This window comes from Notothenia rossii (assembly GCF_949606895.1).
Source record: "Notothenia rossii genome assembly, chromosome: 6".
NCBI classification, from domain to species: domain Eukaryota; kingdom Metazoa; phylum Chordata; class Actinopteri; order Perciformes; family Nototheniidae; genus Notothenia; species Notothenia rossii.
This window is the reverse complement of record NC_136909.1, coordinates 67806187-67833763: the sequence shown is the minus strand read 5'-3', so window position 1 is coordinate 67833763 and position 27577 is coordinate 67806187. Positions and strand designations below refer to the sequence as shown.

Here is a 27577-nt window from a genome sequence, read left to right as displayed (position 1 = left end):
TCCCCAACTTCTCCTCTTCATGTCACTCCATTTCTGTCATTTAGAGCAACACTATACTCAATTTGACATCCAATTTGGCTTGTCCTCAAAGGGTGTGACTTGAGGTCTGCACCCTCCGCGCAAAAGGGTGCAATTTGCAAGTTGTGGAAACATAAGGCCAGAAGTCCTGAGGTGAAAGTTGAAATGAATAGATGCAGATGCTCCAGCTGCAGCTTGTGTTACAGGAGTGGGAAGATGATTTAGAGCAAGTCCTGGTACTGCTTTACAATGACAATAAGCAGACGAGGAGCTAGTATGTTTGTTCTCTAACAAACATGGAGACAGAGTGGAGGGATTATTTTCTTCCAACAGAGGAGGGGCACAAATGAGGAGAGGAATGTGTGCCAGCCACTTTTATGATGTGCCAAAATGAGAGTCCCATTACCTTAAAAGTCTCCTCCTATCTACCCCGTCCAAAAGGCAGGAAATCCATGAACACTCCAAGTAAACACGCTTAATGTCATTTGAATCATTGGAGAAGTATTCAAATGCATTTTGACATATGCTGTATTTTATACTTAGGCCATGATTTAGGACCAGATTAACGCAACTAGTACATTATCAGAGCTGATGTCTTAATGGCAATATGAAATGTGACAGGTTTAGTAAATCGCTGTGTGTTTGTGGACCATTCTCATGGAATTACTAGTGTATTGATTTAGAAGAATTGCCTTGAAGTGATTTGTTTTGGTGTCAAATTTGGTCCACCTGGCTTGAAAATTCAAAAAAAACAATAGCTTAACAAGGAACATAGCTCCAAATCTGATAACTCAAATGTGGAACTGATCATGTTAAACCATACAGAGTTGCTTTGGCTCTGTTATTACTGTAGGTTTAATCTGGTTGCATTCATCGAAACACAATGCAAAACTCAGATGATTCAAACTTGCCATATTGCCTGAGTAAACATGCCAGTTCTGTTTTTTAATATACAACCTCCATGTTCTTAGCTTTAGACCACACTGACCATTTGACATGATGCACACAAACACAAACGGTGAGCTCATACCAACATGACAAAAGGCAGAAGCAGAAGACAGTTTTCAAAGAAGACAAGTGTAAGTTTGTTTCTGCAAAAAAAAAGAGGGCAGCATGGAGAGGGGGTGAACAAAGGGAGCTCCTGCAAGAGCAAGTAGGCGATTAGAGGCTTTCTGTTTACATCTCAGCGCACACAGACCCGAGTTGACCCTACAGCATAAGAACAATCAGTAGAAGAGATCAAAAAAGGAGGTCAGACAGCAGCACGGAGTTAACATGCACCCTCATCGTCTCATCATTCCCCGGGCGGCCGGCCTAACAATGCACTGTGGGAAATGCCCAAATTCACGGATGCCCTGTCAGTGCCCCAGGTGCACAGACTTAAGAAGAACACACAGGCTCTATCACACAAGCGCAGCAGTGTATCCAGGACTCTATCCTCTGGCTTGAGAGCTACTTCAAAAGAAACTCTTTATACTCTGTCTGCATTTTGATCTATATAAAACCCACAAGTTAGAAAAACACACTTTGCTTCAGGATTGAAGAGACGAGACTGCAAAAAAAGGAAGTTGTTTCATACCAGACTTCAATACTTTCATAACAGCGTTGGAAAATTGAGCAGCTTTCCACAGATATAAGACAGCTGGACTGAAAGAGGCCATGGAGATGAAGCTGCACTGTCTGATATCTGTGGTTACACAGCTAAAGCCGAGGTCACTGCCCTCCCACAAGCCATCTCGCCACACCTCATCTGTCAACAGTTGTGCTCTCACGTGTAAAATTAAACAAAAGATAGCTGTTTGCTTTGCCGCGGACTCTGTGGTTCGGACTGGTGGTTATTCCTAGCCTTATCACGGAGGCAGCTTACACGAACATGAGTCTGTTTTCCTACGCCACTGAGTGCACCCATGAGTGCACCCATGAGTATGCTCCACTTTGTGCTAGCAGTAGCTCCATCTGGAATGTCTAAAGCGCGGGGGTCAGCCGAGATCCGACTCCATCTCACTTGGTTCAGGGAACAGTGAGTATTTACCCAACAGAAATGGTCAATTCTTTTCATTTCCTGCACACATTCAGATCTCATAATATCTACCATATGCTCAGTTACAGACAAAGAAAAAGGGGTTCTGCCAGTAGAGAGTGGTTTGTTTCAAGCACTTTGATTGTGTATAGAAGCCAGGGAACTAAAGGGGGGAGCCATTGTAAATCCAATTATGTGTATAGTAATCCATGCAACATGAAGGCACATATCTTTCACTTCTGCTTCTCTGCAAACATCAGTTGAGTCTTCGAAAGGAATTGATTGTGTTGTGAAGCACCGCAGCAGGTTTTGAAGCCACGCATGTTAAAAGGGTTGAAAAGCAACAGGTTTTGCTTCAAAAACAATCAGCGTGTCACTAGCATTTTGGCATGCTAAATGCTCAGTAAGTATCCACTACAGATGTTTTTTAAGTGCTTCAAGAGTCACGAATCTGAGCCAATACTCAATCAAAGTCATTTCACGCAGTATTTCTATTGCAAACATAAAATATACCTTCTTGTGCAATTTCTAAATTCCAATGTCAGGTAGTGCATTAGGATGACAGCTGTTGATAACACGTACAATTTACCACTGCAGCTTTGGAATGAAGATCTTTACGGGCCAAGATTAATATAATTACTAACAGCAATCCATCAAGAACGAGCTTAACCAGTCACAGCTCTGATGCTAGCTTCAAATAATTACACTGACGAGGTGTAGGGCAGAACTATGCAGTAAAGTTACGTTTTGTCAAGAAAAGAGACCCTGTTCTTGAGTTGGAGTGGGTCTCATATAAAAGCAGCACAAAGCAGTAGTCCTAGCTGTAGGGAGGTGTAGTGTGGGAGAAAGACAGGCCTTCTCCTGGCTCCACTAAAAATGGGAGTCTCCTACCCTGTGGCCCTGCCAGCTGGCTGTGTGCCCAGCGCCTGCCAGGCAGCACACTGCCATTGTCCTTTAGTTGTTTCAGGGTGATCTCAGAATTCAAATAGACAGGACTACAGAATTTGCCAGTTTATACACACATGAAAGTACAGCACTGCGGCAAACTGAGCCACTCAATGCACTGAGTTAAAAAGATTTAAGTGAGGTTGTAAACTTGGTAAAGGATCAGCTAGAGAGTCCCAACTCGGATACAAAATTAATGAACACCGAATAATATGACTAATGGAATAGCGTGTTATTAGAAATGTGGTTAGCGGTGCTATCACGAAGCACTTAGTTGTACGTCAGGTAACATTATGTAACAAGCCGCATTAGTATCACAACTGAGACGCACATGCATAGTTTTAGATGTCACTCCCACGGCCTTTTCAGGTCTCATAGACTGAAGCTCCTGTATGCTCCCGACAGAAGGAGGCCGTGTTTGTTTTTGGCTGCTCTAGTGGAGCCCCGTGAACACAGAGCACTGGGCTGTGGCCCTTCTCCAAAAGGGACCATCTGTCCCCCGAACTTGGGCTAGCCACACCGGCTTTCAGTGCTATGGTGGGACAGAACTGGACGCGCAGGGTTGTTGCGACCCAGCAGGCCTCCAGAATAAAACCAGCACCTATTTCCATCAGCACACATCCTTTCCTCAGCATGCTGCTTACCCTGCAACCTCCAAAGCAATGACAGCAGAGTGCACTTTCTCAGGAACAGAGAGAAAGAAAACAAGGAGAGGAGGGAAGAGATGGTGAGAAGAGGGCTGGCATTACAAAAGCAAAGCTGCTAAAAGATTCTTTGAGTTTGGATCGAAAGCTCTGGGCTGCCTCTCCTTTTGCTGAGGTCAGTAAGAGTCCACATAGTCACATTAGCAGAGGAGTAGGTAAACTGTGAAACTGTTAAGATTGAGAGCTGACACGCTAATGCACAAACACATTCACACACATCACTCAGGCAGGAGCATTTATATAAATGCTGACCAGCAGAGCAACCTCACAGCAGCGGAAACGTATCTCCCTTATTTCAACCGCGGCACACATTTTCTTTACAAAGTTTGTTTTTTAGCCTCGGACTAGTGTTGCTGACAGAAGTCTGGCGTAAGATACAACAATTGGACTTCAGGGCAGCACTTGGAGGTTCCACAGCTGACACAGGATAGAGGTTTAGTCAACCGGAGGATGCGAGGGGTGGGGAGGACAGCAGTAAACACGGATGAATCACGGGTTTACTCACCCTGCAACAACTTTCTGTGCAGCGTCTGCCAGAGACACAGAATCACAAATTCCTCTTGTGATACACCCTAGAGGCTAGACTGCTCAAACATACATACGACTGTCCTAAAACAACAATATGCTCACTTAAGAGATTCAAGTCAAACTGAGGTCAATATGCATTATTTAGCCTTTACATTTTTTCCTTTGAGGCCGTCGAATGAAAACCAACATTAGGTATCAACTGTTGCCATGCTTACCTGATTAAGAGAATCCATTTTCATCAGAGCTATAAATCCTAAGGGCAGACGACTCAAAGCCATGAGAGCCGCTGTGCTAATGAGCCCACTGTGGAGATGCTATCCAAGTGCATTAAATCCATCAGCCACTTGTTGAGAGAAACCCGCCTCGCTCCACAGCAGAAAACCTCGAAAATAAACAACCCTTCCTTCTGCGCCTTTACCCAACAACACGTCCGGGGAGAAAATGGAGAAAGATAGACTGAAAAGAAGCTAAGAGTAAAATAAGGAAGAGTCTGCCTGCCATCGGGGAGTCAATATAGTGAAATGCATACAGCTGCCCCTTAACGCTCACTACCCTCTCCCTCCCCCGTGACAAAGCCACCAACAGAATGAATGAGACATTAGCATATGTAAAGGAAAGTAGGTGGCTGTGCTGGGTGGGGGAACTGTTGGAAGTTGGTGGTTGGGGGGGAAGGGGTGGGCCGTGACATTCACAGCTCCTTGGGCTGACAGAAAGGACAAGGGAAAAAGAGGGGGAAAAGCTATTGTTACAGTGAAAAGGTGCCCAGGCCAATCCTGTGCCCTTCCTTACGAGTGCTTACATTTGGAGCAACGGGAGATGGAGGAATCCACTTATCTGTTCTGAACCACAGCTTGGTACAAAAGTCTGTCTGACTAACTATGACTTAAATACACTAAGATAAGAGGAAAAAAACACAACCAGAGAGGGAGAATTGCCCCTTATTTTAAAACTGATAATCCGTCTAGCACATGCCATATGCTGAGCCTGCATATATTTACCTCCAGCAGAGCTAGGAAACAGACAGCAGGGATGTAAGGGGAGGAGAAGCAAGGAAGAAAAGTGTATGAGAGTTCATCTCTGCAGAGCGCTACTCTCTGATGCCTCACTGCAAACAGCTGTGGGTTTAAGGGCCTACACACAGCAAGCCGGAGAATTAGCGGCAACAAAGAATGACGGCAGTGTGCTCAAGTGCAGCTTTAGTGAGAAGACGTGACGCATCAGAGACTGCAGCTGACAGACAGCAAGCCGCAGTCATGTAGGTTCTGCACCTGCACGGCGGGGAATAACAAGATAAGTGGTATATTACAAGTTGCAACTGGCAAAGTCAATGCTTGCATTCAGAAAAAGAGCCTAATGCAACACAAAAAAACAATCCAATTTGAATCCCATTTGCGGTTTCAAAACAAAATTTGACTGTTTAATCCCTTTTCTTCTGGTGCCTGCAACCATTATCAGCTTGGAAAGGCACCAGAGTGACGACAGCCCTTGACGCCTGCTGATCTACACAGACTGTAGGTGTGACTTTTCTGCCATGTCATGACCAAGTCTACAACCAATGTTTCTTTATGAGGAGATCTAGGTCCTTTCATTTTGACCAAAAATAAAATGTAATTCACACTGACTTGACAGAAGAAAAAAGGAAAAACAACAAAGGATCCAACTAATCGACTCCTATGGGAACAGCCCAATTTTTTTTTTTTTTTTTTAAAATGCATGAGAAAAAGTAATTGTTTTACTATTACATACACAGACTTCTTAGTAGCAATTTCCTCTTATGCAAGCACAGATCAGCTGGTTTTAGCTGTAGTCTTTGAAATGTTCAAATTCGACAAGACGTAAGGTTCTGTCATGAAGTGTTTGATCAGTTGCTTTTTTATGACGCTTGTTGTTTGAGGTCAGCCCAGTGTGTCATGGCCCTATATCATTGTGAAAGTGAAGCAGTCTTGTGGCTAAGGGTTTATGGCTGAAATGCGGGTGTGGAGACCATTATAAAACCCTTCTCAACTACCACTGAAGCACTTCTGAGCAAAGCACTTTGAACAACTGCATGACCATCATTAAAAGCTACACTTGTGCTTTACAATAACTAGGTATGAATGTGTGTTTATGTTTATGTGACGCCAGTTATTTCTGAAGACGTCAAACTTCTTAAGACGCATAAAGAGGGTGAATAAATTACAACTCTGTGAGGTAAATTAGTTTTGATGATAGATTTCTCCTTGTGTAGTGCGACATAATTGACTTTCAGGGAGCTTAATTGGAAAAACACTAAAACAGTGTCACTCTAACCACTTCCTGATGACTACTTTGCTCTCTCTGGTTGGAGGTAGGAGCATGTTAATAGCAGGAAGTGACAGACTTTAATCAAGCCGTATGAATGGCAGCAAGTACAGGTCTTTGTGCCACAAACTGCTTTGATCTCGCCTCTGCAGGCAGGTTCTCAGCTTTGATTCAAACTAAGGGGAAGGAAAAGGGTTTTATTTGAAGAGTGGGAAGCCCCAGGAGGTAACACTTAAGAGTTCTTGTCACTGCATCCCAGCAAACTAATCATCAGCCTACACACATGTGCAGCAGGGCTTGTGGAGAAACACACAATCCCACGAACACTGCTCGTTTGCACATGGACGTCCGGGTCTGATGGGTAATTTACACACCAAGGGTAGTCATTACACAAACGGATACACATGCAAAACGACAAACAAACACTAAAACAACATCTTTCACAGCTCATCTTTCAAATGCAGTGTGCAGAGTTTTGACAGATTTAACCAAATATACAATGATGAATGTTGCTTTTGAAAGAAATGTACACGCTAAAGAGAATTTTCTTTGAGAAATGTAAAGGATATTTTCTTTTATTCAGTTCTGAAATTAAACAAATTTGGGATTTTTTGCTGGACACAACATTTTTGTTGATTTTTCAAAATGACAAAACCTTTCTTCAACATTTTTAAAAGATGCCCGCTTTGGATCATAAGGTACACGGTTTAGCAATACACGGTTTAGCAGTACACGGTTTAGCAGTACACGGTTTAGCATGAATGTCGAGCACATATACATCCTGTAACACCACAATATGTTTTTTTTACACTTCTGATGTTTCAATGAAATAACAGAGATGGTAAACATGTTATTAAGTGAACTTTAGAGGTCTTGCAATATGGATTTCTTTTTTTTAAAACTTGGACAGAGTCTTGGTAGTAGTTGACTTGTTTCCAGTTCTTATGCTAAGCTAACCGGCTGGAGCTTTGTATGTAGACATGAGTGGGGTATCAAAGTCTTTGCAAGAGAGTCTAAATGTGTACATCCCAAAATCTTTTAACATTGCCTTTAAGCTTTAGTATTGTATATTCATTTCAACTGAAGAAGTCTAAAAGATTGTTTTCATCATATACATCAATATGTAATAAATGTATTCCCTTACTTGTTCAAAGTATTATCACAATACATTTCCACTTAACATTGTCTAAAATATGTACGACTTGTTTTTAAATCAAACACTCTTACTGGAGCTTGTTCTTACTCGAAAAGCCCAGAGGGCAAATCCTGTCGTTCTACAATCAACCTGGTGAGACAGCCCCGCTCTGCATGCTAGTATGGGAGCCATTGAGGCTTGCTTCATAATTACAGTACTAATCTAGTTAAAACAGCATAATGTGATAAGGAACTAGGGCTTCTGCCTGATTACTTCCACCGGGGAACATTTCATAATCTACCAAGAGCGAAAGGCACCTGCATCCGCTTAGATTCAGCCCTCATTCATGAGGGTGTGACGATAGCCAGGCATGCGATCCATTTGCTGTCCAGTATTTTTAGTCCTGCTGATAACGGCATGCTGTGGGAAGGCAAGTTTCTCCTTAGTGATGCAGAGTAGGAGAGGGGCTGTTTAATGAAATGGCCTGTTCCTCCTGTAGAGAGGAAGGGAGGAAAAGCAGCTGGCAGGCAACAGGCAGACACAGCATCTCTGAATGTCACTTCTCTCCCCTCTCCGCCCCCCTCCTCTTCTCTCTCTCTCCACCTCCTCTTCTCTCTCTCTCCACCTCCTCTCCTCCTCTCAGTTTGTTCCGTATCTGTTGTCTGAATTCATCAGAGAGCAGGAGGCTGAGCTGCCCCCCCCCCCCCCATGCCACTCCATCTCTACGAAAGTGGAAGACTGGAAGGGGGTAGTTGGCATATGAGGTGGAGGGGTGGAGAGTAAACAGAGCCTTCGCATCCCTTCATGTTGTTGCTAGGCAACTTTTACTGCATATGACAGCCTTGAGTGACAGCAGACCTCCCTTCGGAACAAAGACAGAAAGTTGAGGCAGAGAAAGGAGAGGAGCAGAGAGCAGCACAGTGACGAGGGGTGATTTGGTGAATTTAAAGCAATAGAAAGCAACACAATGAAACAAAGGTGAACCAAGATGATCACAGTCGTCCACTAATTTGGGGACCCACCAAGAATAAGCTAAATCTGACGAATCAGGACATAAATATTATTCTGTTACATAATAACAGAATAATAAAGCAGATTTGACAAATAATGTAAAATAATATAACAAAACTACTCTATGGTAACTATTAGGGAAGATACAAGAACATACTTCTGCTACAGATAAGTTGATGCCAAAAACCTTAAAACATGAGTCCATGCAGGTACAGGGCATAAGGACTCGAGACTCAATCTAATAACTATCCAAGTTTAGTTATCCAACTAAATAAACGGTTTAGAAATTGGCAGGCGGAGAGCTAGTTGCCATAATGGTCCTGTTCAAGCTAACTGCTACATTTAGGCACATTTGAGTCGGAAATTAGTATTGTGCGCGAAGGTCAAAACAGTATTAAGATGGTAACAATTTGAGATGAAACTTTAAAAAAAATGGTGTTTTATAAAAAATAATGTTTCCATAGTAACCTCAAAAAGATATTTGACCTGTTTAACGTTTAACACCTGCACTTAGCGTCTTATAACTACTAATGCCAATCTTTTTTCCTCATCAAAGCAAATATTTCTTATTCTACATGGCAACAAATGTCCCTGGTATCAAATATTAAACGTATGCTATTTTGACATCCCTAGACATGTCAGATTTTGCATTGTGTCAAGGGATTGCAAGCCTAAAGGGGTTGAGAACAAGACTTGAACAGCACAGTACTTTTTAAAACACTCTGCCATCAGTACAAACAACGTTATATCTGTTTGTACCTAAACTTAATTGATGTTGCTGTAATCACACTGCAGAGCACTCTAATGGACTCATATTTTAACACTACAACATTGCCACTGGCACATTGAGGATGTCTTCAGTAGTTAAGTCATTATCCAAGTCTTGTTTAGAGTTTGCACATACTCTCTCATTACCTATGAACAGGATCTGTAGAAACTCCCGAGGCAGAATACCAGCATTGCCACCACAAACTCCAAACTATACTTTGGCAAAAGTTGGCAGACACCCATAGTTCCGGCTCAGCACATTTTGTGTGCAGCACAAATGACGTGCTCCATCCATAGGGCATATAATAAGGCTTTTTCTTGACGATGGCAGGGGCTAAAATTAGCACGAGAATAATGATCCTGGCCAGAAAGCTGGTTTTCATTGGAAATTTGGCAGAAGGGAGCGCTCTGGATGCCAGATCAGAGGTGCTGCTGTACAGATCTGTGCAAAGGGAGCATGAAGTCAGGAAGCAAAGGAAAGTTGACACTGGAATCCATACAGTTAACAGCAGTTTGGGAAACGTTGCCAGTGTTTTTAGATGAGCATGAAAGGTGCCATATGCCTGCACAACGTCTGGCGAAAGTGGAAAGCTACAAACAAACATGCAGTCTAAAGGCCAGGACACACCAATCTGACAACAAAGACCCGACACAGACGGACCCCGATTGTTGCGTCGCCTCGCGTCTCTGCGTTCTGGCCATGTGTCGCACTGGAACAAACCGCAAAGACTTCAGCCGACGGCCAAGAAGCACGTACAAACTGCGCATGAGTGAGTGGCAATAACTCTGCTTACCAGCAGGCGGCGGTAGTGTGTATTCGTCATTCAAAAGAGGCAACAACCGGAAGACAGACTGCGTGATACACCGGGAGAAGAAGAACAGACTGCGTGATATAAACAAACAACAAATAGCGTGTGCGTTCCATTTTCACTCTACAACGAGAAGCTCATGGGGATTTCCCGAACCTGTGTCGAGAGCTGGAGTTCAACGAAATCTCAGATTTGCCTTCTTAATAGTTTGTTTGGGTCCCTCACTTCCGTTTCGCTTCTCATGCACTGATTCGCTAAGCTGAACAGCCAATCAGAGTGATTTCTTTTGCTGACTGCCTTTGGCCGACTGCCCGCCGATTTAACATGTTGAATCGGCGGGTTTTTGGCTGAAAAGGCGTCGGCCCGGCTGAAAAGACCCGACGGTGCGGGACACACCAATCTGAGTAGGGTGTGTCGACGCTCATCGTCGGCCTGACGCCCACCGACGCCGATAATCGGCCTGGTGTGTCCGTTCCTTAACAATGGTTACATTTGTATTCACCTGTCAACAAAAAAAGGGATACTATTCACAAGATTGTGCTCTGTCTAGATACCAAAACAACAACAAGATAGAGATTTTTAGCAAACTGAAGTCCATGGCCAGCTGTAGCATATGTTGCAGTGCAGCAACTTCCTCCTGTAATTAATGAACTTCTCCAAAGGGAAAAGTCTGATTAAGTGAAAACTCTTCTTATTCTCTATAGGCCCATGAAGCTCAGAGAGAAATGGCTCTGATAGAATTCCTGAGAACTTGGCGGCCCTTAGTTTGCCATGCAGCTGGCATCTCTTTTTATGGAGTCACTTTCAAAGCTTTTCCCCCCCTACAAGTGACATCAAAAACATCTGTTCCCAGAGCAGCCACCCACATGAGAGATTGCCCAGTCCCGGCAGGATGGCCTGCAGATGTAAGCAACAGCCAACATGCAAATGTCCATGTAAAACCTCAGACGGCCACATTGTGACAGTTAAGACAACAATGTGCCCATAGTCACAAAGGGGAAGGGAACCGATCGAAAAGATAGGGGCTTGGAAATAACGGCTGTGCTGAAAGTAAAAAGGACTCCAAAGGATACAGAAAGGAAGGAGAACACTCAAATAACAAGAGATGACAGGTTCAAGCGAAGGAGCACAATAACTAGTGGGGGTGGCTGATGAAGTAGCAGTAGCACAGCTATATAAAGGCTGCTGTGTCCGGGGCGTTTGGAATGCTTGTGCACTCTGCTAGTGCTCAGAGCAGTGTAAAACACTATGCATCATTAAGGGATGTGTGCTTAAGTACTGTCCACGGACCTGTAAAGCCACTGCTAGCGGGGGGAGAGTGGATACAAGGAGGCAATGGGAACCAGTCAGAGTTATTTCCATTCCCTCAGCCCGTTTATGGAAACATTATTGGAGCAAGGTTCAGTTCTCACGGAGGAGGAAAAGATTCAGGAAGCAAATAAGAGTGAGAGACAGGAGAGAGTGAAGGAGGCAGTGGAAGAGAAAGAGGAGGGAGTGTAGAAGTGGAAGAGATACAGGGGGGAGTGTAGAAGTGGAAGAGAAACAGGGGGGAGTGTAGAAATGCAGCGTTTAGCTGTTTTCTCTGCGAAAAGACCTTGCTCTGCTGTGTGTGTCCATCATTGTGTGGTTCTCCCTCTGGCAAAGGCCACAAAAGCCTCCATTTATCTAGCCTGAGCATCTAGCCTTATTGAGAGAAGGGCTCTGAAAGGCAGGCAGCCATCACATGTGCCAGGGTGACATGGCTTTTCCCTTGTTAACACTTCAGTCTTGCACCCAGAGTGCACCCCACACAATCCTCACCGGCGTGAGGGATTACTCCTGCTGACTAAACGGGCAAAAAATAAATAATACATCTGTTCTATATATTTGCATTTCTTTGGTTGAATCACAATGCACCACTTGACTCGATGGAAAGCGAACATTCTCAGTCAGGCGTGAGAAACCCACCCCATCAATGAGGCCTTTTTCCACCCTCTGGTTTCTTTAACCGGGGTAACAGCACATCACAAGGAGCAGCCTGCACAAAACACAGTCTGCCAATCTGGAGGCAGACGGGGCCCGTTTATTCACGTTTCACACTCATCAGTTTCTATTTACTCAGTGTTCTCCGGATTAGGAAAGGAGACCAAGAGCAATTTTAGGACATTGCTATGTGTGCTATTCAGCAATCTGCAGCTCTAATTGCAGAGCAAGAGGAATTTTCTACATCTCTAGCATTGAGGCACAACAGCTGCAGCTGGCATGGCATGTGGTGGGTGTGTTTAAGGGAGGTGTGGTGGCTGAAAGGGTGTCAAAGTCTAACCTCCCACTGAGAGCCACCCACACACGCACATAAGCGTAAACACACACAACTGCACTGGGTTTTACGTGCGCAGACAACCACATGTACACAATCACAATGTGTGCTTTTGTCTCCATGTCCAGATTAATAACGTTAATGACACACTGAAAGCATTTGGGGAAATACTGAGCACTAAACTGTGCTTCCCTCTCTGCTGCCACTCAGCAGCACATCCTTGATCTCACTGATTTAGAGAGGAGTCAGCTGTCATAAACAGAAAAACTCCAAACGCATACAGTACATACACATATCCCATTCCTCAAGGTCATCATCTCTTGTGAAATATCTCCGTACACACGAGAGATTCTTAAACGCGTGTTGAGAGGAGGGATAGGCATGCTCTCTTTTCTTCCTCCTCAAATCTTGTCTTTTCTTGTCCCCACCTCCTTATACCATCCCCCTTCCTGAATGCCACATGTAGAAAAGGTGTCCAGGGAGATGAGTGCGGATGAGTTCATTCCTCCACCAGCAGCAATGTGCACTGATCCGTCCTGACGGGCAGGCTCTCAGTTATCGAGTGACCTTTGACCTTCAGAACTGATCGAGGCCAACGATCTGATGAGGTACTCTTATGAGGCGGGGGATGGGAGTACGTAATGAGTGGGGGGTGGACGAAAAACAAACGTCTCGACAATCTTAAGGAGCATGGCTGGATTGCCTATGGCAGCGTTTCCTCTAGAGACCTCCTTTGTACATGCATAGAGTCCATTGGCATCCATATTTATGCAATTAAGAATAACATAAAAAGGAGTATTTAAATGTATTTCTTACTCACTGGAGATCAGTTGCAAAATAAAAAATGTTCACAGGAATGGTGTCTGACATCAATCACAGAGCTGGCCAGACTTTTACAACAGATTCCCAAATAAGCACATATTCCCTTATTACTCACTTCCTTATCTCTTAACGGCAGCCTGCTCTGAAGAATGTCATCAAGACGGCAGCATTAGGAGAAGGCACCAGGCACTGGCAGCTGTACAACATGCACTCGGGGTCACCTACACCGCAGAATCAAGAGGAAAATCTCTCTTTCATGTTAGTAGATTGGAGAGCAGTGGTATATCCAGCAGGGTTAGTAAGACGTAGGACTCCCACAGGCAGCTGCTATAAATACAATCTTACTCCGACACAACAATCCTTTTTTCACATTTAGTTTGAGTCCGACCTTGAAATACATCCTCAGAAATATGAAATATTGGAGATCCCACCATTACTTCTGTACCTGAAAAAGCACAGACAGTAATATTCTATCCATATTAAATCAATAACAACCACATTGCTCCAGTATTGGACTCCCTTGGGGGGAAATCCTATCAAGCAGAGGCTCATGGTGAAGTGTGTGTGTTTTAGGATCCATGATACAATGTTTGCAAACCAATCATATGTTTTATTGTAAACTGAGCCGTGGGCATGTTGTTGATTCTGCAATGTGACAACAACAACCCTAAGGTGACAAAGCAATGATTCAGCAGCGATCCATGAGGTAATCAAACATATCAGCAGCCTTGGTTTAACTGGGGAGTCGGCTGTGTTAGCCCAGAGGGAAAAGCAAGGGGTGTCCTCAGGGACCCCAGACTGCCTTTCACTGAAAATTAAACTAAATGACAGGAAACAATTAACCTACACTCAATTCTCTCTTTGCAACCCCCCCTCAAAATGTCACCACGTGAGGGAAAGGATCTTCGTGTGTGACCTGATGATAATGTGTGTGTTTACATGCTTTTGATTATTGTTCTGCTGTTATTTCTTTAGAGTCGTGTAAATAAGAAACTGTTTAATCTGCAAAGACCTCAATCAAGCAAACTCTGGAAGCATTGTGGAGGAAGTAAGTAAAAAAGTAAATCCATCATCATCAAGCTGATCTCTGACCTTTGGTGTTTGTGTGCTCCACCTAAACACAGATTATCTGGAGACGGATGAGAACAGTGTAATTATACAGCTGCTCCTGTGGTCAGATATGCAGCACCTGGCTGTGTATCCAGCAGTTGTGTGTTCCTTGTGTTTTGGCATGCCGCTCCGAGCTGAACTGTATGTGGCCCTACAGCGCTGTTTACATTTCAGAGAGGATCCGAGGGCTTCCAGTAAACATAGCCCGGGGAAGGTAAGCTGTGAATGAACACACAGTGTAGCTGCTAGGTATTGTAGGAATTACAGACCTCTTCTTAGGATCCTTACATAGTGTCTGGGACATTGTTTGCCTGACGGTGTTACGCAATCTCCCCTTCCTTCGCTCCTTCTTCTTTTAAGGCTGTAAACCCTTATAAAGGCCAGCACTCAGTGTCAAATGTGCTGCCCCTGTAGCTGCGGATCCCGCCCCCTGTGGCTAACCTCCAAACATCCACAGAAGCTTTCAATACATTTCAGCGGACGAGGTGAGCGGTTGATCTCCTCCACATTGACAGACAGTGAGATTACAGAAGCAAGAGAAAAGAAAAGAAAAAAAATCAGGCCACTGTCACTCTAGATCATTATCCTCCGTCAACAGCCTTTACAAATCGCATAAAAGGAAGGCTAGTCCAAATGATGTCGCTAAGAAAGAAGGGGGAAAACAAGTGAGATGGAATATACTACTCTAGCTTTGAATTAGCTCTGCTTGGCTGGGCCTGCGCTCCTTAAACACATCATACCGCCGCAGCAGCAGCCCACAGTGCAAGGAAGGGCCAGGCTCAGTGCCAGCGCCGCACAGTTCAGCTCCTCTCTGCTTTAGACTTCCCTTCCACTTTGTGTGAAAAGGTTTCCAATACACACCAGTAAGTCCAATATCCCAGGCTTGTCTCAAATAGTCAGACATCTATGTCTTTGCTAGCAGCAAGTTACATGAATAGGCCAAAGGCAAAATCATGTACAGGCATTTCTGTGCTTCATTAAGTGGATACAAGGGCAACATTAATGTCCTGGTTTAATGGTGTGCATCATTCTAAGTATCTGAACTGAACTAAGAGACAAGATATTCCTGTTTCGAAGGCATTGAAAGGACGTATAATGTTTATATAAACGTATAATGTTTATATAAACCAAATGAAGCTCGGTGAAAAGGAACAAATAAAAACGTCCAAGCCAACATTTAAGAGATTTTGACGGTTTGTTGCTGCTGTCAAATGAAAGAATAACACAATCGGGATAATATATTTGCATCACGCTAACGTGATATACACACTTGAAATACAACCGCAAATGGCCAAAGTTTTGTTTTAGCTCGGGGATTTCCCAGTGTAAACCACATTTATTCGGTAAACTAAACTCATTATCAACTTTATGGATCAGTGGAAACACAAACAAGGATAACAACCTCCTCCCATCAAGTTTCGTCAGCACTTTTAAAAAACACAATGACAGGCTACAGACCATGACAGGACTTTCTAATTTGTCTCATGTCAGTAAGCAGGCAACATGAAAGCAACAAACAAAAAACAGACACTTTCTCACGCTTGATAAAGGGTTGTTTAGGAGAAAGTTCGTTCCTGTAAAACGGCTGATACCCAGAGAACTTGGACAAAGTAAAACGTCTCACAACAACACAAAGTAGCGAGTATTGTATTATCGAAGCTATCCTGCTGTTCATGTAGTTTCCATGCTCAACAACGGTGTGTAAGCACTGCAGTGCTCTGGTGAGGTTAAGTGAAGGATACTGGCTCCGCCAGCAATGCTTCAGTGACTCTCACACACACACATGCAAACACCCTAAAGCTGAGCACTTTATGGCACATCTGTCACAGATCTGCTCCATTTGACTTGTTAATTACAATCAACCTCTATCAGAAACACGTCAGCGTGCTTTTACGCTTTAAAACAACTCAACCGTTGGCCATTTGCTCCTTGGCTCACCCAGGGTCAATTTGACAATCAAGGGCGCAGATGTTAGCACTGGGGAATACGTGCAGAATTAGCCTACATTTTATTAATACCTGGTTTAATTTACCTTACCTTAGATGAGCCGAAAATGGCTAATATTACCTAGATAGAGATTATAAAATATATAGTCCTACAGATAATAGAGGAAAAATACATAAATAAACCAATTAAGTGTGAAATGATTTCATATATCCCTTCTAACCATCAAACTGACACAGTTTGAGAGGGGGCAAGGTTGGAACGTATTGGTTACATTTTCATGTTCATGCCGGTTCACATATTGCTCATTTTGAAGTTCAATACACATCTACTACGGTGGCGTTTAATGAATGAATAGACAGAGAACCATAGAAAGTCTACAGAGGCAGAATGGCATGCAGTCAGGTTCCTGGCTGTCACCCACACCCAGTCCTGTCTGCTTATTCAGACAGGCCCATTCTTTTCTGCTACAGTAGGAAGGAGGTATGCACATCGGCTCTAAACCAAATCCCTTCTTATCTCCCATTGGAGGCTGGCCGCGACCAGAGGTCAGCTGTCCCATTTGTCTGGGCCCACTGAGGGGAACACAGTCGGAGTTAACCCCATGGGTCAGGACTGGTCCTTGGACTCAGTGGCAATCGGGTTAATGACTGGCCAGCATTCATTCTCCCCATTGTAGCCCAGTGACAGACACGTAGACAAAACATATAAGGAGGGTCAGCAACTTCACTGGCCTTTCCCCCAACATTCCTGATATGGACACTAATGGGTCCCCATGGGAAGAGAAGGGGCAGACATAATTCATCATGGAAAGACACATTTTCCTATTTGCTTGACTATTGCAAATCCATAATGCATGAACATGATCTTTTTTGCAGGGAAATTGTTAGAAGATTGATCCAATAGGTTGAAATGTGTTAAATAATAAAACCATTGTGTGTTCACACCAGGAATAATAAATGGTTCTCCCTGTTTATTAAAGGAGAACCACAGGATGTAAGTGCCATGCAGCCATTGGGGTCCCGTATTATAAATAATCAAATATTAAATAATCTTTATTATTTCCCAGTTGGCTATGCGCTAGAAGAACTGAACCAGCTGATTCACACGCCCCGATATAACAGTAAGGTTTGGTGCTTTGCATCATGTTCGTTAAAAACAAATTGTGATGAATATGTTACTAACTGGCACCAAAAGTACATGCGCTGGAAGGAACACATGTTTGGTACGTGTCTTTCAAGGAAAGTAGTATAAAAACGAACTTCTTGGCATCTGTGGTGTCTTAAGCTGTCAGTGTAGAATAAAATCAGACTGTAATGGTTCAAGCCAGGTTATAGTTCGCCTTCATCTTGCTGTTTAACCTAATGATGAAGCCAAAAAGAATAAATGCATTACTTTATCCCAGTACGTATAACCAATGGGGTAAGGTGATTGAACAGCAAAGACCTTCATTTCTATATTCATTTTAAACTGGGATGACCCACATTTTGCAAATCATAGAGATTATCTAGTAGAGGATTATTGATTTTCTTTGAGACAGAAAAATATCTTATAGTTACAGCCTGTCGTCTGCCATAGCTACATCTGTAAGCCACCGCCATGGTACGATCATCTAGAGCTCCGTCTGTCAGTCATGTGTAGGCAGGAGCTTAGTCCAGCAAATAATGTGAGGTTTTAGAAAAAGGTCATCGTTAAACAGTGGCCGGTCTAAGCGGGTCATAAGATTTCCCTTTCATATCCAGCTGTAATAGTAACTAATGCATGGATAGAAAGCAACAAATCATCCATTAACTATCTGCACTGTAACAAAGGGGCTTGAAAACAGCTGTAATAAGGACACTGCAGAGCATACTATCTATCATCAATAGCTATGGCTAAAGTAATGAGATATTTCATCTTTTCCATTAATGGTCAAGCTGCATGTGAGCCAGCAGCGATCGCAAAGGCGGTCATCAGAGGGCCCAAACCTTTACTCTCTCCTCTGCCCCCGCGTAACACCTCTTCCTCAGTCCTTCAGTCTCGGCTGTGTGTCACCAGAGGTTGACATGAATCTCACCAGCAATGGCGCGATCAGCATTTGACTTCTGTCACGTCACCATCTGCTTCATCCAGCAGCTTCCCCTCCAGCCACAGTGCTGCTTTTTCGCTCAAATGCGCCTGGCACAGCAGCAGGCTACTGGATGAGCAGCAAGAGGGTGGGAAATTAAAGAGCCGAAAACAATAATAGACGTACAAGACACAAGGGATGGTTTGGTGTAGCAGCTATTTTAACCAATTTCCCTGAGATAATAGCAAACACTACTTATACAGAACCTCTACACCTGTAAAAGATATCTATGAAATTCTTCAATAGAGCCATTTCTCCTTTAAAGCCCAATAAGTCACAACACATAAATCCCTTCATGAAGTGCCTGCCATTAAAGGGCTACTATGTGGCTTAACCACTTCAGTGAGGATCAGATTAGCCAAAGACACATTATCGACACAAATAAACCAACAAGCAATGCAGAACATGAGGGCGATAGTTCACATATGTCCTGAAGAAACAGGCCACAGACTCACTATAACAGCTCATTTGTGCACATCACATAAAGAGTAGAAAATACGTTGCTTTGAATGGCTGTTGGCGTCTTCCTGTGGTTCTCCGGAACGCATGTTGACACACGCCAGCGCCCGAGCAAGCTATTAAACATGCCGTCTTAAGGCTATTACACTGATTACACATGAGTGGTCATATAATGTGCACAGCAGACAAAAATGATGGATGACTCTAAGAGAACCCAACATGCTGACCTTGGAGCGGTTAAAGATCCTTTGGTTAGCTTCAGCCTTCCTCAGAAAATCCTTTGGTGTATTGTTACTTTCTATCCCAAACCGGAAATGTGTTCAGGATGATGAGCTCTTAAAAGCTCTACGTGATCATCAGTGTTACAAATCTAGCTGATAGCCCAAATCTAAAGAGAAATACGTCTGTGCTGTACATTATGGGCATTGTTCAGTAAACCACATACATCCATCACAAGCAGACTCCTAGTGGAACAGGAGATAAATTCATGAAAAAACTTCGACCTAATGACGGCATCTGTGCTTTTCCTGACAGTGATGAGTGGGCTTAGGTCCTTCCATAAATCCAGACTGCTATCAAAACAAAGGCTGACAAAAAAGACGGCGAGAGAGTCTGGCTCTCACAACAGGAGCAGGCAGCATGTGATTCCCTGTCTGCTGGTTGGTTGGTTTTGAAGCAACAGGATTTTGTTGGGAGGCCAACTGTGAATCATGGCTAGCAAACCAGCCGGTCAGTCAGCCTGCACGGACTAGACCAGAGCAGGCTTCCTGATCCCCGTCACATCGATAGGGTGTGGGATCTGTTGGAAAGGGCAGCGCCACATGGTTTGGCATGCTTCTTTAGTACAATGAAGAGAAATGCATCACCCCTAACAAACGTGGTCTGAAACTAAGTCCGTTAGGTGTTTTTCCCCCCCTCTACTGTTCTCCCAATCATGGCCAGTCAGCACACCGGTAGCAAAGCACCGTGGGAACAGAGACAAACAAGGGGATAGACTGTGGCGCACTAGAGGAGGTGTTGTAACAAGAAAACTAAATTCAGCCAGTGCTGTTAAGTCATTTCCCCAATCTAAAGAAAGGCCCACAGTTCTTAGTTAGGGTTATGTATTTATAGGCAAACACAACATATCGGCTGTAACTCTAGTCGGGCGTCTCCAAGCCCACTAGGCCAGAAGACATCCTAACCAGCTCTGCAATGATAACAAGTGGATATAGCCTGTGGGCATGTCAAAGGAAGTTGTTCCTCTGCCAATCATGACAGGTGCCTTATTGTTTGGCTGAGCACACATTGTGCTCTCAACTTTATTTTGAAAGACATATCTATCCAGCTCAATTACCCTTTGTCTGGTTAGCCATGCAGAAGGCGCTGTAAGATATAGATGAGAACATATTTCTTCTTGAGAGCTCTGTCTGCACACTATTGATGGCAGCATGCAACAGATCTTTATTCAAACTGTGATTTCATTATTATGGCTGCTGAATATATCTACCTCCATGAGTGCGCTGCTGGCAGAGGTTGAGATAGGGTACATATGCAGCCTCATTTTCATCTAAATAAGGAAGTTATTGTCTTTAATGTAGCTTTCATCCATCTGGTAAAAGGTCTGCTTTCCCTTCTGTAACAGACACATTCATTTTTCAATTCAATGGGGTAGAGTCATTCAAAATTCAAAGATCATCTAAGTTAAACATTGGGTGCAACTACATAATGAGGAATGGCATATATCCAATCTCAACTGAAAAACAGACAACTAAATATTTGCATGATGACAAAGAGAATGAGCAGATTAATACGGTTGTTTTTGCTTCTGTGCACAATAAAAGCAAATTACTCACACATCACTAAAGATGTCTTAATGCTCATTCAAAAGAGCGGTCAGTTGAAAAATTGCCTCTCTGGTTTGCAGACCTGACAGCTTGAGTTAAGCCAAACATTTTGGGTGCTAATTGCTAAATGAAAATATGTTAAATGTTATACCGGGCCATGAACATCCTGGAGTCACATTAAAGCACTCCTGTGCCTACTTAGTTCAGCACAGCCCCCCGGAAAACTAATCTTTCCCAGACATAAAACCCTATGAGAAATAATAGTGTCCTATTGATTTTAACGCTCCAGGAGAAAATAAATCTTTATGCTTGATCTGTTCAGATGGGAGCTGTGAAGCCAGGAGGGCAGAAATGCAGAGCACTAAAAATCAAACAATGGAAACTTACATTCACACTCAAGAGCACATAGTTGTTGTGGCTTCAGCTAGCCAAGAGCTCAGGAATGGGCCTATTTGTTTCCCTTTATTGGGAAGTTAGTTATTGTCGGGGCTAAACTTCCTGCAGGAAGACAGCAAAGGGATATGGTGGTAGAAGACAAACAACATTTCACTTGTTTACTCTCCCTGTGGAGTATACAGAACATTGTATGTCAAATAAGCCATGGGAGAAGCCAAGTAAGCATAGCAGATAGCAGACTGTCAGAGATTGTGTATTATCAAAACAAATATAATGTTAAAGGAAATCCTTTGTCTGGATCTACTGAAAAGCTCCCACTGCTGCTAAAGTAAACCAGATATGGACTTAATACAACAGTAAAGCACAGTGGGGTGTGTTATATTCGTTGACCACTGCTTACATACATGGTTTTTATTCCACTCTGGGCTTCCCACAACAATTACATTTGGCCCTTGAGACTAGCTACGGGCCTCACCTTACAGTAAGCATGGGAAGGCTTTATTATCCATGACCAGTAGGACAATGATGCCTTTATCGCCCCCCACCGTTTTCATGAAAGCACTCCACTAGACAAATTCATTCAAAAAATATTTCCCTGCGAATCCAGTCCAATTAACCCCCGCGCGCACACCACAACCACCACCACCACCAGCAATGTTAAAAAAAATATGACGACAACATTAAAGTAACATTAACAGTCAGAGAATTTTAGAAAAAACAGCAGTGACATTCTATAGCCTGCCTCAGCTATTATGAACGCAAACATGTATGGTTTGTTGCATTGAATTTGTCTATTCGCGAGGCTAACACGCTCGTGGTACATAAACAAACAAAGCTGAGTAAAATATAAGTCAGCGACACCATAGCGAATACCATGAATAGACACAAATATAGGCTATAGATAGGCTACAGCTGAAACATTATACTCTCCAGTCGTTCTATATTTGTCGCTTACATTAGTCTACATATGCTGCGGTGCCCGAAATAAACTTTACCCTTTGTGTTCACTATTACCATCGATAATGCACGTAAGTTTCTCCACCTTTCGCTACTCTCCCTGTGTGTGCAGCGCTGGCGCGCCTCACTTTTAGCTACAGCCATACTTTTTAGTTTGTTTGTCCGCTCGGAGGGAGGAAATTACATTAGAGTCATTACCTTACAACGTCAACGTTGTCCGGTCCAGGTTGCAGAGTTGTAAAGGTTGCTAATTATCCTTAGCGGTTAAAAAAAACAGATGAAGCTACGGTAGCCGGGCTTGCATCTCTCTCTTTCGGTGTCAGCCTCCAGACTGAATTGGCACAGACCGTGGCAATATGCATCCAGCACCTATCTGTGACAACACGCAGCACCGAGAGAGGCTCCGCCCACCCTCAGCCTGCAGGAACTCTCTGCACCTCACTTCTGGGCACACACAGAAATGTTATCATAGGTTTGTTGATTCATATTTTACAGAAAATAACAAACTAATTTACATTTAAAAAGGGAGGTCATAAGCCTGTCCTGTTTAAGTCCAGTGGCCTTTGTGACATTCACTACAGCCCTTTGTTCATCTATAAACTATGTAAGCCCTACAGTGGCCCCATCTGGTGAACTGCAGAAAAGTTTTTTTCAAAATGTATGTAAATAAACTATGATCTTCATATATCTTTGCATTGTAATGTTTCATCTAGCCCTGTAATTTGTTCTACCTTAAGAATGTTTTTCCTTTATATTTATATAATTATATTGCATTTATATAATTATATACTGCATTTCAGTGCAATGGGCACATGTAAATGTCGATAACTATGTAAATGTAACCTGTAAATATAATGTATGATGTCCTTTATTGTTTTATGTTTCTTGTGGAACCTATTTGCTGCAGGTCTCCCTTGAAAAAGAGATCTATGATCTCAATGGGACCAATCTGGTTAAATAAAGGTTTGAAATGAAATGAAATGAAATGGGCAACGTAAAATACGGCCATAAACTAGGCCTACATTTTTTAAACATAGACAAACATAAAAAATAAGACTTCATTTTAATCAGATACATATGTAAATATGCACAAGCAAATGACGAGATACGTATAAAAAAAATAGTAAAATATAGTAACACAAAGCATACATAAACATAAAAAAAACATTACATTTGGAGCACAGTTTCCCGATTGTAATGTTTTTTTTTGCTTCTGTTGTCCTCATAAAAGTTCCATCAATGTTTTGACAACAAGAAACAAATGATTAATTTTCGCAAATGTACATGTATGGTTGTATACATTTGCAATCCTGCCTACTGCAATACGTCTATATAATAAATCACCTCTGACTGGCAGAGAACTCTCTGCTCCATAGCTTCTCTTGGGCTTAAACTCACATTGTACATTTTACATTTATATTCAATCTAATATTTAATATTCCATTCCTCACATTCTTCTGTATGTATAATATCCTGCTTTATATTTTGTTACTGTAAATTTGTAATTGTGTATTTTCTACTTTTTTTTAATGCTATTTCATTTCTATTGAGATGTTTACATTTTGGAATGTTTATTTTAGTCTTTACATTTGTAATGCTCAATGCCATGTCTTTTTATGCTGCTACAACGCAAACATTTCCCAAATTAGGATCAATAAAGTAGGGTGAATTGCCCTAATGTGAGAAATGTTTTGCATTTCAGACTTCGGGAATATATTGCGATATGAAGCCAATACAATAAATCTAAATCCAGTACCATTCTGAAATCCCCAGGATGTGTCCTAATCAAACCAAAAGAGAAAATGCAGATATTACACTCATAAAAGAAATGGTAGACATATCAGTACTCTTAGTGCCAAGTTGTCTCAGACAATCTGCATTTCCTAATGTGGGACAGTTCTGTGCAAAATGTGGGACACTGAAAAGTCTATGTTAACAAGCCTCAGTCACCTCAATTCATGTAATAAAAACATCTCAGGTCAGTAACACTCAAAGCTAAATGTGCAATACCATGTTCAGCTATGTTACTATTTATAATGTTATTGTTGTTACAACAGAAGATGTTTTTCTTTAAATTGAAGTTAAATGCATCAATCTGGTGCACTTTGAGGGCAAAATTAAGAGATTTGTGGATACAGCTCTCAACACTCATATGAAACAGAACTGTATTTAAACAATCCAAAAACCATTAGAATATGCTCACAACCAATACAACATATTTGATAAACTATAAACCTACTTTAACGTATCTCTTATCTTATCTTTAAAAAATGACAGTTATCAAGAAAGTATATTTTGTGTTTATGCTGCGTTAACCCTTAATAAAAAAAAAAAGCACATGTTTAAGGAGAAGTTAAGAATCACAATGTGTTTTAATCCAAAAATCTACAAATATCTTGCGTACGTATACACTTCCAATTGAAAATACAATTCCCAGGTATCCCGGGGCATTGTGTGACGCATAATGCTCGCGACAGCTGCTTGTTTCCATGGAGCTGATACAAGCTAAAGCTGCGGATTAGCTAACAGCTAGTTAGTTAGCTCGTTGTTTAAGGTTTCTTTTTGTTATCACACGGCTTTCAGGATGTCAGGACGAGAACAAATCGGGACTCTGTTTTCATTTGAGCTTTTGGTGGAATCCATCCGAGTGGAGAAAGAAAGTCAAGTTTCCGACGAGCTTGCTCTGGGAGTAAGACTGCTGGATTTCCCAACGCTGCTCATTTATCAGCCTGAGAAAAGCAATGCTGGAGGGGACCAACATGCACACAATGGAAAGGATCAGCAGGGGGGATATGCCTTCAACAGAGGGAAGTCTTGTTTCTTCCAAATGAACCTGAACGCACTGTTTACCCATCTATCCAACACTCCTCTGTATGCTATGGTGCTGGATGTGAAAGAAGAGATCCCCAAATTAGTTGGTACCTCTCTTGTGTCACTGGCGAAAGCGATGGACAGAATCAGGCAGGATGTGAATGAACGTGGTGTTTCTACTCTCTCTTCTCATGGTGAAAGGGGGGTTGTGGGTGTATGCAACCTCATGGGGGAGAACATTGGATCAATATCCCTGAGTTACAAACTTCTAAGTCTGGGAGCTAGTTTACTGCCACACATCACAGAAAGAAAGGGACTTCGCAGTGCACATGGCGGAAAACATTTACAAAAAAGCCTCATGGAGAAACAAATCACAGAATCAGTGGCTCTTACAATACATGAGGATAATCAGGACAATGGTGTTCCTGTTGTCCTGCAGAGTGAACACAAGCCAGGGAGACAAATGCCCCAGACGCATGAAGAAACTGAAAATAATTTGGAAGATTTAACTGTTTTTTGTCCGCCACATCTCTTCTACAATAATTCTGCAGAGAAAAAACACACACATAAAGAAGGGGATTGCCCTGTACTGAATTTAGACTCTGAGGCGTTCACATTTGAAGACACTGAAGATGAAACCAGTGAATATACAAATGAAGTTGCAAGTGCTCCAATGATTGAGCAGAAAGTAAGACATGAAAAAACTGCAAAAAAACAAGAAACAAGCGGGGCGACTCCAAATGTCCTCGGGGAAGCCTTACGACAGTTGCCTCTGTTAAACGCTCTTCTTGTTGAGCTGTCACAGTTGAATGGTCAGAACTCAGACCAGCCTCTGTCTATACATCCCAATCTATCATGGATTTACAGGCCGGCATCCACAGAGCCTTTCGCTGGCCATGGAAACACACCAGGAGAGGTTTCCAAACAGGGAACTAGTCCCAACTTAAAACATGTACATTCCCCCAGATCCTGTTCTACACCTGCATCTGTTAAAGTGAGAGACAAACAGGAAGAGGCTAAAAGCTCCAGCAAATCTCCTCAGAAGAAGCTTGTGTATGGTACGACTAAAACATTCAATCTGAGGCTGAAGAACATTTCGCCTCTTAAAGTGAAACAACGGGAATGCATGGCCTTAATACAACGTGAAACACAGTCAAGTATCGCCAAAGCTAAGACTAAGTCAAGTAATACGATTGTGAAGTCCAGCAAAAGAAAATCAGTATTAAACAAAGGCTCCAGTCTAAATGAAAATGTCGAGACAATGATGCAAAACATCGCAGCGGACTCTGAATTTCAGGGCACATTCACGCTAAAACATGGCAAAGCTCGAGGTGAAAAAGACACAGACTTTTTGAGAGATTCTGAAAAAGACTTGAAGTGTATTCACATCCCCAGGGTGGAAGGGTATCATGTTACCCAAAATAAAGAAGAGCATCGCAGTGACTCAGATCAAGTGAAATCACAGTCTGAATCTCACAGGCGTATAGAACCATTTGAATCTTCAGGAAGCAGCAGACATAGCAGCCCCAAATCTTCATTTTCAGACTCCAGCGGGGAAGGAGACGAGGACGCAGACTACGCTGATGACTTTAACAGCCTGGAGCCCAGCGATGCCTACTCCCCTGACCCCCTGAGCAGCCCTGAGCCCACCAGAGCCAAGACCCCATGCTCTCCTCTCCACCACTCTGACTCAGAATGGGTTCAGAAGAGAGCCGTCCTCCCCGTGCCCATCAAAGCCCCCCGCTCTCCACAGCACGCTCTGAGGGGGACGCACACAATAATCCAAGCCCGGTCCCAGGCCTCGGCCCTCAGCTTCTCCTCAGATGACAGTGACCTAGACGGGTCCAGCTCCTTGCAGACCATATGCTCCAGAAGACAGAGGACAGTGAGCTGTAGAGTGGGAAAGAGATCTGTTGCTGAGAGTCTGATGTCATCCAGAGGTAAACGGAGTGGGTCATCCAAGAACAGCGGTCCTGTGGGAGGGTCTTCTGCTGGGTCAGTGTCCTCCTTTGAACAGCAGGAGGTGGAGGAACTGGAGGATGAGCTTGGGTCTCTGGATTTCAGAAAGGAGTATAAGCATATGTCTGAGCTAGTGGCCAACAAACTCCCTGGTTATACTATGTAAAGAAAACATTTATAGAATTCTACATTAAGGTTACAATATTTCCAAATGGCAATGTTCCAGCAAATATGTAAATTTGTATGTAAAAAGTGTTGTGTCTCTGATACCTTTGAATAAAGAATATTTTTTCGTGGAAATAATGTGATCACTTTACTTCTTAATCACTTACTTAATACTAGGCTACTGTATATTTGCATAACTTCTTGGACCATGAGTCTTTATTGACATAAGAGGATGAAAATCTCTATGCACACCGTTTATGCAAATCATTTTAACTTAATAGGCTCTCGTTTCCAGTCGAGTTGTCACAAGCTGAAGTCTCCCAGAGCTCCAGCTCCAGAGTTCAGGGTGTTTCCTTTAACCGCCTGCATTTGTCAGTTATTTGATAAGCAAAACAGAGACAGCTATACATGTATTTAAAACTGGTTTTGTTTGTTTTTTGTGTGACAGTTACAGGATTGTGTTACACTAACAGTGGTACTGGGACAATCAAAACGTATTTGCATTGG

General features: G+C 42.8%; 2 protein-coding genes across 7 annotated transcripts in view; one reads left to right on the top strand and one right to left on the bottom strand.

The window, feature by feature from the left end:
* The window catches only part of LOC307043634 (signal-induced proliferation-associated 1-like protein 2), an 81126-nt gene extending 58654 nt beyond the window's left edge, over positions 1-22472 (bottom strand). For 3 of the 6 annotated variants that reach the window (XM_079688211.1, XM_079688215.1, XM_079688216.1), the window contains exon 1: positions 22334-22472. The gene's annotated coding sequence lies outside the window, so the exon portion shown is untranslated. Of the gene's footprint in view, positions 1-4430; positions 5082-5213; positions 5470-22333 lie in introns of those variants that run through there. The other 3 variants (XM_079688213.1, XM_079688214.1, XM_079688212.1) reach the window with 3 other exon arrangements.
* Positions 22473-24599: 2127 nt separating this feature from the next.
* map10 (microtubule associated protein 10) lies at positions 24600-27424 on the top strand. Its single transcript, XM_079690415.1, has one exon. It carries the CDS (start codon positions 24720-24722, stop codon positions 27069-27071), a length of 2352 nt encoding a protein of 783 aa, XP_079546541.1. The 5' UTR covers positions 24600-24719; the 3' UTR covers positions 27072-27424.
* Positions 27425-27577: the final 153 nt, after the last annotated feature.

Bases quoted from the DNA above. Each gene is read 5' to 3' on its own strand.
- map10 (XM_079690415.1), top strand. From the start codon at position 24,720: ATGTCAGGACGAGAACAAATCGGGACTCTGTTTTCATTTGAGCTTTTG.